Source organism: Nannobrachium achirus (assembly GCF_963921795.1).
Source record: "Nannobrachium achirus genome assembly, chromosome: 14".
NCBI classification, from domain to species: domain Eukaryota; kingdom Metazoa; phylum Chordata; class Actinopteri; order Myctophiformes; family Myctophidae; genus Nannobrachium; species Nannobrachium achirus.
Window position 1 is genome coordinate 52,706,702 of NC_137821.1, and position 13,662 is coordinate 52,720,363.

Genomic DNA, 13,662 nt, shown 5'->3' on the forward strand with positions numbered 1-13,662 from the left:
ATTGCTAAAACTAGATTAGAATGCTGTAGTGTTTTCATACATAGTGTGTAGTGATTGACAGCTTAGTAAAACACACAGATGAACCCTTTGGTCACCATGGCAACACCCAGCGACCAGAATGGTAGGATTCAAGCTCTAGGTGGGATTAAGGTACCAATACTGCAACTTAAGCAGATGATACCTCATTTTGTACATGGAGGATGGGAACCGCCCGTAAGCAATAATGGAGTCCTAAATCACTTCCTTCTTCCTTCTCTGGATCTGTTGCTCTGATGCGATTACGTGTTCTGACCCTAACCAAGTGTTCCATTGACCTTGATCTTCTAGCGCCACCATGAGGTCAAAATAACGATGGACTGCTCGATTATGGCAAAAAATGAACACAATTACACCTCATCCGCACTGCACGCGTGTTTGGGGGTCGGGACATAGCCATTTACCTCTTTGGACGTCGCTGCCCAGCAGGATCATATTGGCCATGCTTTGTGTGGCGCTTAATGAAATTAACTCATAAATAGCACCGCTCGATTTGCGGAAACATTAAAAGCAGATTGGCTACTTTCACTTAGGACCATTATTTTCATATTCCTGACACCAGTAGTTCTGAGGTTATTAACGTCCTTGTTGAATTGCTTCATTTCAGACCAGTGTGTGGAGTCCAGACTGCAGGTGAAGATGAACTCTCCAGACTCAGCCAGGGCCATTTCTATTAAACAGGAGGAACCTGAAGATCACCCACTTTTCAGTAAGTTTAACCACTTGAACCCTAGCATCGCTATGCAGGGGAACATTTATGAAGTAGTCCATCTACAAGCTCACATCACAACTTGTCAAACTCACAACTTGTCAAGTATTATTGCGACCGTAGGTCACAGTTTACTATGAAAACCATCACATCTTGTGTCACATCTTGTGTCATGTCTCCGTGTACTGCTCGGTTTGACACTGTCATCACTAAGATGTCAGGGGAATCACACTAACAGAATACCTTTTATGCCCTTATATCATGGAGATCCCTGATGTCATCAGTATTAAGTAGTGTTACTTGGGACCCGGAACCGGTTCTTTCGGTTACCCGGTTCCGAAATTGAAGAACTGGAGCCGTCATATTTTTATGATCGGTTCCTATAACGGTTCCTGGAAATTTCTCATGAGCGTTCATTTGGCCCAGCCGTGTGCATTGCAAGCAACTTTGGTGACGTCTCGCTACATGTGTGAGTGAGGTGGATACGCCCACTCAGAGCAGACTCTAGAGCCGCTTTCCAATCCGAGGGGTTTGCACTTTGAAGTGTGCATTTGAAGGGCTATGACGTCACTGGGCCGCGCCAAATAGCAATCTACAAGCTCACAATGCGTTGCGTTGCGACGCATTGTGAGCTTGTAGATCTGTGACCAGTGACGTCATAGCCCTTGAAATGCGCACTTCAAAGTGTGAATCCCTTGGATTGGACAGCGGCTAAAGCCTGCTGAACGAGGATCAGAATGCTAGTCCTTCGAGACAGACGGAGCTAACTTAGCGCAGCAGCAATTACTCACGATTGTGAGCACACAACGCCTCGCTGTGCGAGGCGTTGTGTGCTTGTAGATCTGCTGTTTTCACTACTGTTGTGCAACTGCCTTGTATGATGAAGCAGGGCTTCGAAGAAACGTACAAATTTAAAACTTGGAGATACAAGGTTTCTTCCCGACAGTGACGATATTTACACCCGCGTATTATGTTGGTGTGCCCATGGATTCTTGGAACATGAAAAGTGTGCCCATGCAGAAAAAAGGTTGAGAAAACACTGTGTTATACAACGGTGTGCGTACCATGCGGGCTGTAACATTGGAGTGGGGATCGGGGAAGTCGGGTGAACTGGGTTGCACGAACACTGTTTTTGGAACTGATTATAAACTGAACTGGTTTCTGTGTTGTGTCTGTTATTTTGTGCTATTGAATGAACCCAAAGGGTGTGTATTATGAGAGTGATTTCACTCTACTAGATACACAGCCTTATGTAATGGTTTTGCCATAATTGAACATTTTGTCAGGTTAACTCCCTGGCTGGCACCACAAGACATTTTGATATTTGGCCTAAATTGTTACAATGTAAGAGCAACACACACTGTTTCAGTTCGACATCATTTTAGAACCGCTTGTCTAAATTACTAGCTTTTTTTTTTTCTTTTTTTTTTTTCGGAAGCGCAGACATATCCTTAGTCATTACTGTTGTTTTGGGTATCGATGGTACGGGAGATGAATGTAGTTGCAGTTGCTTGCTGTAACTGAATCTTTATTTATTGCTAAAACTAGATTAGAATGCTGTAGTGTTTTCATACATAGTGTGTAGTGATTGACAGCTTAGTAAAACACACAGATGAACCCTTTGGTCACCATGGCAACACCCAGCGACCAGAATGGTAGTATTCAAGCTCTAGGTGGGATTAAGGTACCAATACTGCAACTTAAGCAGATGATACCTCATTTTGTACATGGAGGATGGGAACCGCCCGTAAGCAATAATGGAGTCCTAAATCACTTCCTTCTTCCTTCTCTGGATCTGTTGCTCTGATGCGATTACGTGTTCTGCAACCGAGGCGGCTCAATTCACATTAATTCTTGCATAAGGCTGCCCTCTGCTGCCAGTATGGCCAAAGTACATATGTAATAAAAATAAAAAAAAATGAAAAAAAATGAATAGTTCTTTTTCTATAATGTCGCAAAGGTAAGCTGCTTTTTGCTGGCACCAGACCCAATAAATAAATAATAACATCTGGCAGTAAAACTGTTAAGGAATCCAGTATTAGCTACAGTATCATATGTTTTTTTCTTCTCCTAGACATCCTGCACATGGCTGTGTTTAAAGAGGAGGTTTCTCTTGAACGGGAGAGGAGCTCCAGTCCACACATTAAAGAGGAACAGGAGGAACCAGAGCTTCCACACATTAAAGAGGAACAGGAGGAACCAGAGCCTCCACACATTAAAGAGGAACAGGAGGAACCAGAGCCTCCACACATTAAAGAGGAACAGGAGGAACCAGAGCCTCCACAAATTAAAGAGGAACAGGAGGAGCCACTTAAAAGACCAGAGGAGCCTGGTGGGTCAGCGTTGACATTACCAGCAGTGAAAGGTGAACACAGTAAAAACTATTGTGTTCCTTCAGACCAAACTAGCATCTTTCCTGTCTTCCCTCACTCATTAATTAACTAATAAAATTCACCAGTGGGTCTGCTCAGCTTATGTAGTATCAGCATCACCAAGAGAGGGTGCACTTTAACAAGAAATATTACATACAATACTGTCTAAAACATGAGTAGCCTACTTATATGTATATTAAACCAACACACAAGAAAATACAATGCAAACATTGTACATTAAATATTGTGACTAATTTAGCTCTTACAGTAAATGAATAGGGAAGCTGTAATTGCTCCTCATTTTATACTCACCAGTTTTAACCTGCCTTTCCCCTTCTCTCTCTCTCTCTCTCTCTCTCTCTCTATATATATATATATATATATATATATATCTCTCAGGAGACACTGAAGAAAAACCTTTTCACTGTGAACATTGTGACAAGAGTTTTAGTTATTCATCTGACCTGAAATTACACCATTATGTCGTCACTGGAGAAAAACCTTTCCACTGTAAACACTGTGACAAGAGTTTCATTCTGTCATCTCAGCTGAAGAGCCACCAGCAGGTCCACGAAGGAGAAAAACCTTTCCACTGTAAACATTGTGACAAGCGTTTTAGTCACTCATATGCCCTGAATAAACACCATCGTGTCCACCATGAAGAAAAACCTTTTCACTGTAACCATTGTGATAAGAGATTTAGTAACTCATCTAACCTGAATAGACACCAGCGTATCCACACCATGGAAAAACCTTTTCACTGTGAACATTGTGACAAGAATTTCAGAACGTCAACTAACCTGAAGAGCCACCAGCGTGTCCACAGCCACACTAGGGAAAAACCTTTTCACTGTGAACATTGTGATAAGAGATTTAGTCATTCATCTTACCTGAAAAGTCACCAGCGTGTCCACACTAGGGAAAAACCTTTTCACAACATTGTGACAAGAGTTTTAGTCATTCATCTTACCTGAATAGACACCAGCGTGTCCACACTAGGGAAAAACCTTTTCACTGTGAACATTGTGATAAGAGTTTTAGTTATAGTCATTCATGTGACTGGTTAAGAAAAATGAGTTTGACTTTTTAGATTTACGCATTTCAGTTAGGACAGCTTAACGCCACCATTTACCGCAAACCCACAGATAGTGTGCTACACGCACAGAGCTATCATCCGAACGCTTAGTGGAAAATATTCCATATGGACAATGTTTGACAAGTGCAGACAGAGTGGTCATAAGGTTTCCATTATACATGTAGCAGAAAATAAAACGAGAGATGTGCAAAGACAAACCTTTTTGGAGCCTGCTAAAAAATAAGTCACCTTTGTTACAGAATTTAATACCTCAGGCCATGAAATTAAGAAAACCATCCAGAAACATTGGAATATACTAAAATGTGATCCTAATCTAAAACATCTATAGGTTTTGTTTAAAAAGAGGTAGAAACATTTGGGACTCTATTGTTACATCCATGTATAAAGCCACTGAAGACTAAGCGCCAAACCTCACAAAACAAACTGATTTGGCTACTTCTCGACCTGGGGCCCATGACCCATGTTTCTCCCACACATTTTACTAGCCTGAGTTGGCTCAGCGTTGAAGACAGGGTTAAACAACTAAAAATGGGATTGACTTTCATAAAAAGTCAATGCAAATCTGCCCTCCATCCCCTCAGTACCCGCATATCTGACCAAACCTCTCCAAAAGGTTAGCGACACCCACGGCCACAACACCAGAGGGAGCGCACAATGATCTGATAAGACAAACCCATAAGACATAATGGATAAATTCTCCTTCTACAACAATGCCACCCAGGTGTGGAATTCCTTGACTACCTCCCTTAATCGCTGGTATATCCTTCAAAACTGCCCTGAAAACTCAAAGAGAAGGAGGTAGTTATCACTTCTCCCATACAGCCCCACCCCTTGTTTCCTCTATCCTGTACATAAAGTGTTTTTATAACTGCAATATTATTGAATGTTTTCTTTGCTTGCTATTTGTTATGTCCATGAATTAAATACCAAGGACTTCCAATGTATAAAAGACAGTAAAAGGACTTATTTGGGATGTTGCTTTTAGGCAGGGTGTTTAACTGTTCTTGTACTATACTACATTTCTATTGTGTTGACTACCTGTATTGTTCTCCATTTTGTCTAATAAAATCAGTTGATCAATCCAAAAATGTGAGCAGTTATGCGGCAACCACTCTTGTGGTATACTGTAGACTGATGATATTATGATATGATAATATTGCAAATACTTTTTGTACCAAAATGTTTGCTAGTGTCTGACCTAAGTTGACCTAAATAGATCTATATTTTCGCACGCACACAGTTCGATTGTTGTTAACCATTTCGACATCACCTTGGTATTACGGATACTTTCCAGAATCTCTGCTCTGCCTAAACCATACCACCCTTCCTCGTTCTACTAGAGCAGAGGTCAAGACATTGCAACATGCACACCATCTGTAGAAAGACGGTTGGTCACCACACCCAATTACTCACTATAACGCCCAATGTCTAAAACCGCTGAACGGTGTGGAAGGAAAAATGGTTATACACAGTGTAATCCCTTGATAGAATACAAACGGATCTATTCTACCCTAATGATTGATTATCAATGAATACTCTTACACCTGATAATTATAATGTGATTAACTCACGAATCAATGATAAATGATAGAAAGTATACGAAAATCATACTATGGTTGTGTGTGTGTGTGTGTGTGTGTGCTGTATTTTTACATTATATCCAAGTACCGAAAGCCAATGTTTTGCAGTATTATCCTATGGCCCGGCCACACTTCATGTGTTAGAAGTTCATGAATTCATCCAAAAGGTTCTTTCAGAGTTCATCTACTCGTGCACAGGGTCAGTCGGTGCACGTCCACATGTTCCTGGTTCCTCAAACTGTTTCAAAAGATACACTGATCTATTGTTTGCAAAGAAGCTCACTTCCTCAACCATCTGTAGAAAGACGTCTACGACACCTTGGCACAGTCCAGGGGCAGGGGAAAGGAGGAGTGAAGACCACGTGGCGAAAGGGGTGGAGGCAGACAGCCTTACCTCTCTAAGTGTGTGGCCAATCATGCCTGCTTAGTTGAAGAAACCACCAATGGAGTCCAGCTCAGGACTCCTCCCACGAACCAATCAGAAGTCTCGCCTCCCCTGCCGAAGATCTGAACATTAGTATAACCCCTCTCGTTTTGAGGGGGCCCGCGTCCGTCCTACGAGAACATTACAGCTCGCTGTTGTGTACTTTACTGAACGAACCTTTTTGGTACCGGTACCTGGATTATTTTCTCTTTTGTCTCCTTACATAGATTTTACTTAGAACTTAGAATAGCCCATTTGTGCAAACGGTATTGATATAATAAAGTTAACAGCTATTATTTTAAATAGAAGTCTCCTGTCTTTAGTATTTGTTTTATGGCACATCCATACTCATTCTTGAATTACGCATAACCTCACCTTCTGAGAAGTCTTAGTACAGTTTAGGCGGTGTAAGGGGCCCGGGCCTCGAGCCTTGGTTTTCTCATTTGAAGAGAGGTTCTTTCAAAACATGGTGACCCTACCGACGTGATGAGTTTTGTGCCTTTTTAACAATTTTCGAGATTCAAAATTTTCGGAAAAATCGTGTTGTTGCTTTCCCTGAGTGTTCCAGTTCCAACCAGTACAACAGGTGGCCACCTACAACATCTAACAAGGTAGGCACAAACCTCTTACACTGAAATTGTGCACATTGGCATAGGTTCCAAATTTAGTTGTGCTGTTGTATGAACTGTCAAACATTCTAGTTCGATAGGAATATTACAGTAAAATCTGTGGGACAAACACTGCTTGGGAGCGTAGTATAACTGCAGCCTACTGTAAGGAGCGCAGTATAAAGAAGTTGCCTACTGTAAGGAGCGCAGTATAAAGAAGTTGCCTATGTGTAAAAGGGTGAGGGTGGCAGGTATAGTAAGTCCAAAGTCCCAAGAACCCAGGTAAGGGGAGCACTATGTGGTAAGTCTCGAGTCCCTAGCGTGAAGGGGGTAGTTATAGTAAATCCTAGCCAAGAACGCAGTGTGAGGGGGGTGCATCTACTAAATCCTAGCCCAATAACACAACGGTGTATCCGCCGTATTGTAAATAATAACAGTGTCTCTGGAGGACAAGGGAGGCTGTTACGGTGTCTCCGCCGTGTTGTGGAAGTTTAAATAGTGTCTCTGGAGGACAAGAGGGACTGTGAGAGATTGTGAGAGCGAATGGAATAAAGTGGATGATTGATGGTTTGAATGAGCTCGATGTACAAGTGTGTTTAAAAAATAGTTAACTTGTTTTGTATTACTGCTAAATATTTTTAGTAGATAGAAAACATCACAGCGCATCTTTTGAGCAAAAATTGGTATAGCAAAATCATTTCTGAACATTTTAGAATAAAAACCAATCTTGACTGTCTCAAAGAGTCCAGAAATTAGAAAGTCTTAAGAAGCTTCCGACCATTAGATGGTTTGGATAAAAATACTTAAACAGTGTTAAATCATTAATTAAACCTAGTATAAGTCTGACAATTCCTGCCTGTGTACTGTTGTAAGACGAACAGCTAAAGTAAGAATATCTTTGTCAATGTGTACTACAGTAACAGCCTATTTTACTGAAGCTGGTGTACTAACAAGTTATAGTTCATCTCCCAGTCTCGATTGGTGTTTTAAAATTGCTGTCAATTATCATAAACATTGGTTCATAGAAATTCTGGAGAACAGGACACAATTAGAAACAAGAATAATTGAGACAGAGACACGCCAATGTTGCCTTTGTTTCATTAAAAGAGGGCACTGGATGACAACAGGGCCATTTTTAGGGCGTACTGTATTCATACATTACAGAACTGATCCTTTTCGTCCAATTGAAGAGCCTGTCTGCACACACCATCCCTGCGAACTGTATATGTATGAACCTGTGCTAACGAACGTGTTTGACCCTACGTTTTTTTGTGGAGGAAGGGAACCTTTCAGGATATATAATTTGGGGATTTTCAACATTTAATAGTCTAAATTCATGCAGGCCTCAAGCGTACATCCATTAGTCTACTGTGCCTGCTTCTCATTAGAGGGTATACTGCAGAGCTGGGGTGCCCACCTAAGCCCAGAGTGGTATTTTTAAATAAAAATAGGTCCCAAAGTTCTGTTCATTGAAAAACTTACCCACTACGATCAGCTCCATCGCCGTATTCAAGAGCTGTTCCAGCTGGATTGTCCCATTTGTGTAACAGACATCGGTGAGTGGCAGTCTTTAGATCAATACAGAGAGAGATTCTGGAAGTCCACACCTTTCCAAGAACATCCATTGACCCCTTGTTCCCACTCGGACAATAGAACCGGAAGCCTGTTTATCTGGAGCATGCTACAAGAGATTGGTCTATACCCCGTGTATCCAATCCCTCAGGACTCATAAGAAATTTCTAAACTCATAGATGTTAGAAGTCATTGTTGATTATCAACCCGGAAGCAATCAGCCTTACAGTCTTACTTTAGTTATTGGACCACACCCTTGTTATACTATTACTCATAGAAGAATTTCCGCTGCTGAAATACACGATACACACGTGTATTTTAGAAGTTATGAGACCTGGAGGATTGGATTAATGGAAATGTCAATCTTTGCCAGTGAGTTATAATTCTGCAGATAAAACCGACATGGGGATGTTAGGAGATAGAACCAGAGCCCTGTATACTCCTGACGCATTTCCTATTCTAGTGAAATTCGAATAAGTTTTCTTGAGATTTGACTTTTTTGTCCAGTTTTTGAGGCTCCTGGTGTTTTTAATGGTGTATTATACAGGCCCTAGTAATGTCCCCAGCAACGTGAGCCAGGGGAACGATAGCTACAGCACCCCTTGGGGTTCTATTTTGACAGATCCCCCAACGGGTGTGGCAATCGGTCAGTTTGTATCCTCCGCGATCATGATGCTGTGGCTGACCCAGAGGCAAGGCCACCCTCTAATTCGTGGAGCGGTCTTGGGGCTCATGTACACGTGTTTGAACCTGTACAGGGGCTTCCAGGGGTTATGGAGCCTCTCTGGGTGGGTCCTGCCTATCTATTTGTCCAGTATGGACATCGGTAGCAACGCTTTCACCACGGTAACCACTGGAGGGAGCTTCATAGGTATGGTTGGTTCCGGGGTGAAACTGTATTGCCTCGGAAAGTATAATCACCTTTCTGGCCCTTATTTAATCGGCACTGAGCTATCTGATTGTTGTGTTATGGGCTTCGCGTTGGTCCTGTTGTGGGTCTTAATGATTATGGAGAAAAAAACCATGGCCAAGCGCGCTCTTCAGGCCTTCGTCAGGTCCCTCACGGTTTTTACGGGCGGAATCATGTTGCTGCGAGTGTTTGAAGCCTTCTTTCCCTACTCAAGACCAAGCTTCTACCTTGTTGGAGCTTTTATCTGGCTAACCGAAGGCAGGCAGCATTTTAGACGCGAGAACACTGTAGTAGAGGGAGTCGCGAAACCAAACATGTTCATGCTCCCCTGTCTCAATTGTCAGGGCCGTAACCCCTATGCTTGACTACACTCAGGAAGCCAACAAACCTTTTATCCTGGATGTTTCTGAAAAGGACGGCATTTTCAATGCAGTCCTGTATCAGAAACATAAGGGGGATGGAGGGAACGTAGTATGTTAAATGTTTGTATGTTATGTCATGTACTAATGTCTGCTGTTTTTGTCTTCACAGAATTATTGATAACTGCATGAACATCACCTCTGACGCCAAAAGTCTACACAGAGCGATCTGGGCGTATAGATAAGCGACATTTACACATAGTCAGAAATCATACACAAGCCCAGGAAGTAATATTACAAAGATCTGAAAACATATAGTAAGTCAGAGAGTGATATTAGGATATATAGGAACACTATGCCCAACCGTAGGAAGTATGCCATGCTCTTGACTGTACCTACACTCCTTAAAATATGGGTGTCTGTACACTTGCTAACTCCGGTCCAAAGTGCAAACCGCATATCCGGAGGTTACCAAGCATCAGATTATTATCATCATCACTGTGATACTATGATATAAGTCACTAGTGGAAAATTACAAGCACTACGTGTCACTTTCTTCCGGTTACTTTCTTGTTATGATATGGGAACGAATCAATATGTTCCGCGCTTCTTACTGTCATAAACTGTATGTCTTTATATACATGTTAAACTTCCATTTTCGGAGAGAGAGAATGCTCGACCTGCCACTAGTGGTGGGGAGAGATTTAGAACGCTGCCACCAGGATGGTAGGCTCACTGTCTGTCTTCTTTGTCTGTCTCTCCTCAATACAGCAATCTAAGATCAGTCCTTTGGCTCGTCTCTTCTTATTTTAACTATGGATTTAGAGATCCATAATTTATTTATTAATTGGTCCTTCGAGAATGGTCAAGCTGCGGTGCGTTTGACCAGCCAGGGGGGGACTTGAGACCGGTACTGTACGGTCCTTCTCTCACCAGGGCTGGTCAAAACGCTCCGACACGCTTTAAAAGAACCAGACATTTGGAATTTATCTCTACATTGCTGTATTTTCAGACAAAGGATTTTATTTGACAACAGTGTTATGAGTTTTGGATTAATGTGGAACCACGTGGACATCCGGGAGCAGCGGACCGGGTTGGACTGTCGGACAAGAGGTTGGATACTCCCCCGGTCCTGGGCTGCACCTGGATCTCTGCGCTTGGTAAATTCCTAAGTTATTAAGATAAGTACATATTTACTAAGTCCCCGTAACGTGTCGTGTCTTTGAATTTTGAATTAACGATGTTAATGTAATGATAATTGATATGATTTGTGAAATATGTTCTCCCTCCGTCGGAGGAGTCCGAAAGCTCCTAATAATGTTTTGGTTTGACACGCGTCGTAAATTAATCCTTATCTAGACAGAATGGTCGTAAAACTCTTTGTTTCTTCTTTGAAAGTTTAAGGGAGGTGTGCACAATCCCTATTCTATTTTTATCTATTTATCTGTTTGGTCTCGCTCTCTCGTTGTGATGAGGAAGCAGAGACAAATATTTTCAGACTTTAACTTTTTCGGTACAGTCGTTTTTGTCCACAAGTTGTTGATCAACTTGTTGTTTTGTCAGTTTGTCTGGACCCTATGAATGGTCATTATATGTTTGGCTTATAACCTAGGGCAAGTACTTCTAGTCGGCCTGAATTTAACGAGTACTTCTAGTCAGCATATAGCTTTTTACTGGTATGTCTGGACCCTATGAAGGGTCAGTATTTGTCAGTTTGTTACTGTTATGTTCACTGTACCGATAATACTGTGTTTATTTAGGTCTCTCACTTTCATGGCTTGGCCCCGCCATCGGAAATTGAGAAACAATATTTTTATCTTTGACTATGTTACTGACCAGTTCTGTTTTCTGTAATATTAAGTACTTTTAAGACGTTTTAAAATGTCTCTGAGAAATTAAAGTTAAGATTTAAGACTAAGAATAACTAACTCAAATTATTGATGCCTAAATTAATTTAAACTGTTGTAACTTTAAGATTTTAGAGCCCTCCATAGGATTATGGTCGTTTACAGTATTGATAATTCCTGTTTACTCTTATATGTCCCTCACTCCCTCGCTGTAGTCGACACAGGTGGGGGAGTCAGGAACTAGCCTAAATTCATTTAAACTGTTGTAACGTTAAGATTTAAAACCTGCTAGAGGCTTCTGGCTGTGTATTATACTATAATTTCATTTATTTGATGACTTTTCTGTGAGAATGAATTTACCGTACTGTATGTGTGTGCGAGCAGAAGATTTGCGTGGGGGTGCTGCTTCACTAAACCCCCCCCTCTCTGACTCCCATCTCTGTGAGCATGAGTGCGTGTGCGTGCGTGCGTGCACTTGTGTGTGTGTTCCAATACTGTATGTGTGAGTGCGGGCATGCGCCTGTGTGTGCGTAAATGTCGCTTTAACCCCTTATCTGTTCCACTCCCTCTCCATCACTCGGGTAAAGGCTGCAAAAAGGACGATACAGGCTTGTGGCGTTCCAAAGGAGATAGCATATGCTGCTCCCAAAATCTCATGCAACTCCTAATCATAGAAACTCATGGTCCTTCTCATCTCCATGCCAGAGCAGTCTTAGAACGTATCAGAATCAATTGGTTGTTTTTATACACACTGATGGTTTAAACCACCCACACATAGACCAGCCTCCAGTCTACTTACACATTGAACCTGTTGTTTTCTATAAAATTGTTTTTCCCTGCTTATGTGAATCCCTAGCATCCCCAAAGGACTAGGAGATATAGTTTTAGGTATTTTCTGCACTGAGTTCTGTTTTACCCCGAAGGGGGTCTCGTATTAATTCATGCTTCTGATGTCATCATATGGATGTTGTTTTATGACCAAAAGTGAAGTTGGACAGTCACACAGGGATGACAGGGGTACGTTGATCACAATTGTAACAGGAAAAAGTTAGGGGATCTGATCAACAATACCCCACTATAGACTGACACGTCAGTGGCTAAAAACTGTGGTCTGTCCAACCAAGTGAACACTCTGGATTCAGAGACCAAGTTGACCTTATGGTCAACAGATAGAAACTAACAAGTATGAAATAGATGTCATCAGAAACATAGAATATTGTGCCATTGTTTATGTGTTAGTAGCACCCCAAAGGGGGTGCCATTTATTGTTTCTAATCATCAAAAGCAATTGTTGACCCCTGCTCACCATGTTTTTCAGAAACGTTACCCGATTTGAGTGGACTTCGTGAAAGCAAGTCCAAAGCGAGGAGTTTGAACTTTTCTGAAAAATGTGCCAATTATCATATCACTAATTGGTGATCTGCCCTAGAGGCAGATCAAAGGGGGAATTTGATGATATTATGATATGATAATATTGCAAATACTTTTTGTACCAAAATGTTTGCTAGTGTCTGACCTAAGTTGACCTAAATAGATCTATATTTTCGCACGCACACAGTTCGATTGTTGTTAACCATTTCGACATCACCTTGGTATTACGGATACTTTCCAGAATCTCTGCTCTGCCTAAACCATACCACCCTTCCTCGTTCTACTAGAGCAGAGGTCAAGACATTGCAACATGCACACCATCTGTAGAAAGACGGTTGGTCACCACACCCAATTACTCACTATAACGCCCAATGTCTAAAACCGCTGAACGGTGTGGAAGGAAAAATGGTTATACACAGTGTAATCCCTTGATAGAATACAAACGGATCTATTCTACCCTAATGATTGATTATCAATGAATACTCTTACACCTGATAATTATAATGTGATTAACTCACGAATCAATGATAAATGATAGAAAGTATACGAAAATCATACTATGGTTGTGTGTGTGTGTGTGTGTGTGTGTGCTGTATTTTTACATTATATCCAAGTACCGAAAGCCAATGTTTTGCAGTATTATCCTATGGCCCGGCCACACTTCATGTGTTAGAAGTTCATGAATTCATCCAAAAGGTTCTTTCAGAGTTCATCTACTCGTGCACAGGGTCAGTCGGTGCACGTCCACATGTTCCTGGTTCCTCAAACTGTTTCAAAA

The 13,662-nt window shown here is 41.6% G+C and overlaps 1 protein-coding gene across 1 annotated transcript in view; it reads left to right on the forward strand.

Moving 5' to 3' along the window:
• LOC308298134 (uncharacterized protein) overlaps positions 1–11,757 on the forward strand; it is a gene marked incomplete at both ends in the record, with an annotated part of 29,499 nt that extends 17,742 nt beyond the window's left edge. Inside the window, 3 exons of the mRNA XM_080741691.1 lie at positions 9,213–9,268; positions 10,752–10,826; positions 11,729–11,757. Coding sequence (XP_080597817.1) covers positions 9,213–9,268; positions 10,752–10,826; positions 11,729–11,757 — 160 coding nt within the window. The remainder of the gene's footprint in view (positions 1–9,212; positions 9,269–10,751; positions 10,827–11,728) is intronic.
• Between the last annotated feature and the right edge of the window lie 1,905 nt (positions 11,758–13,662).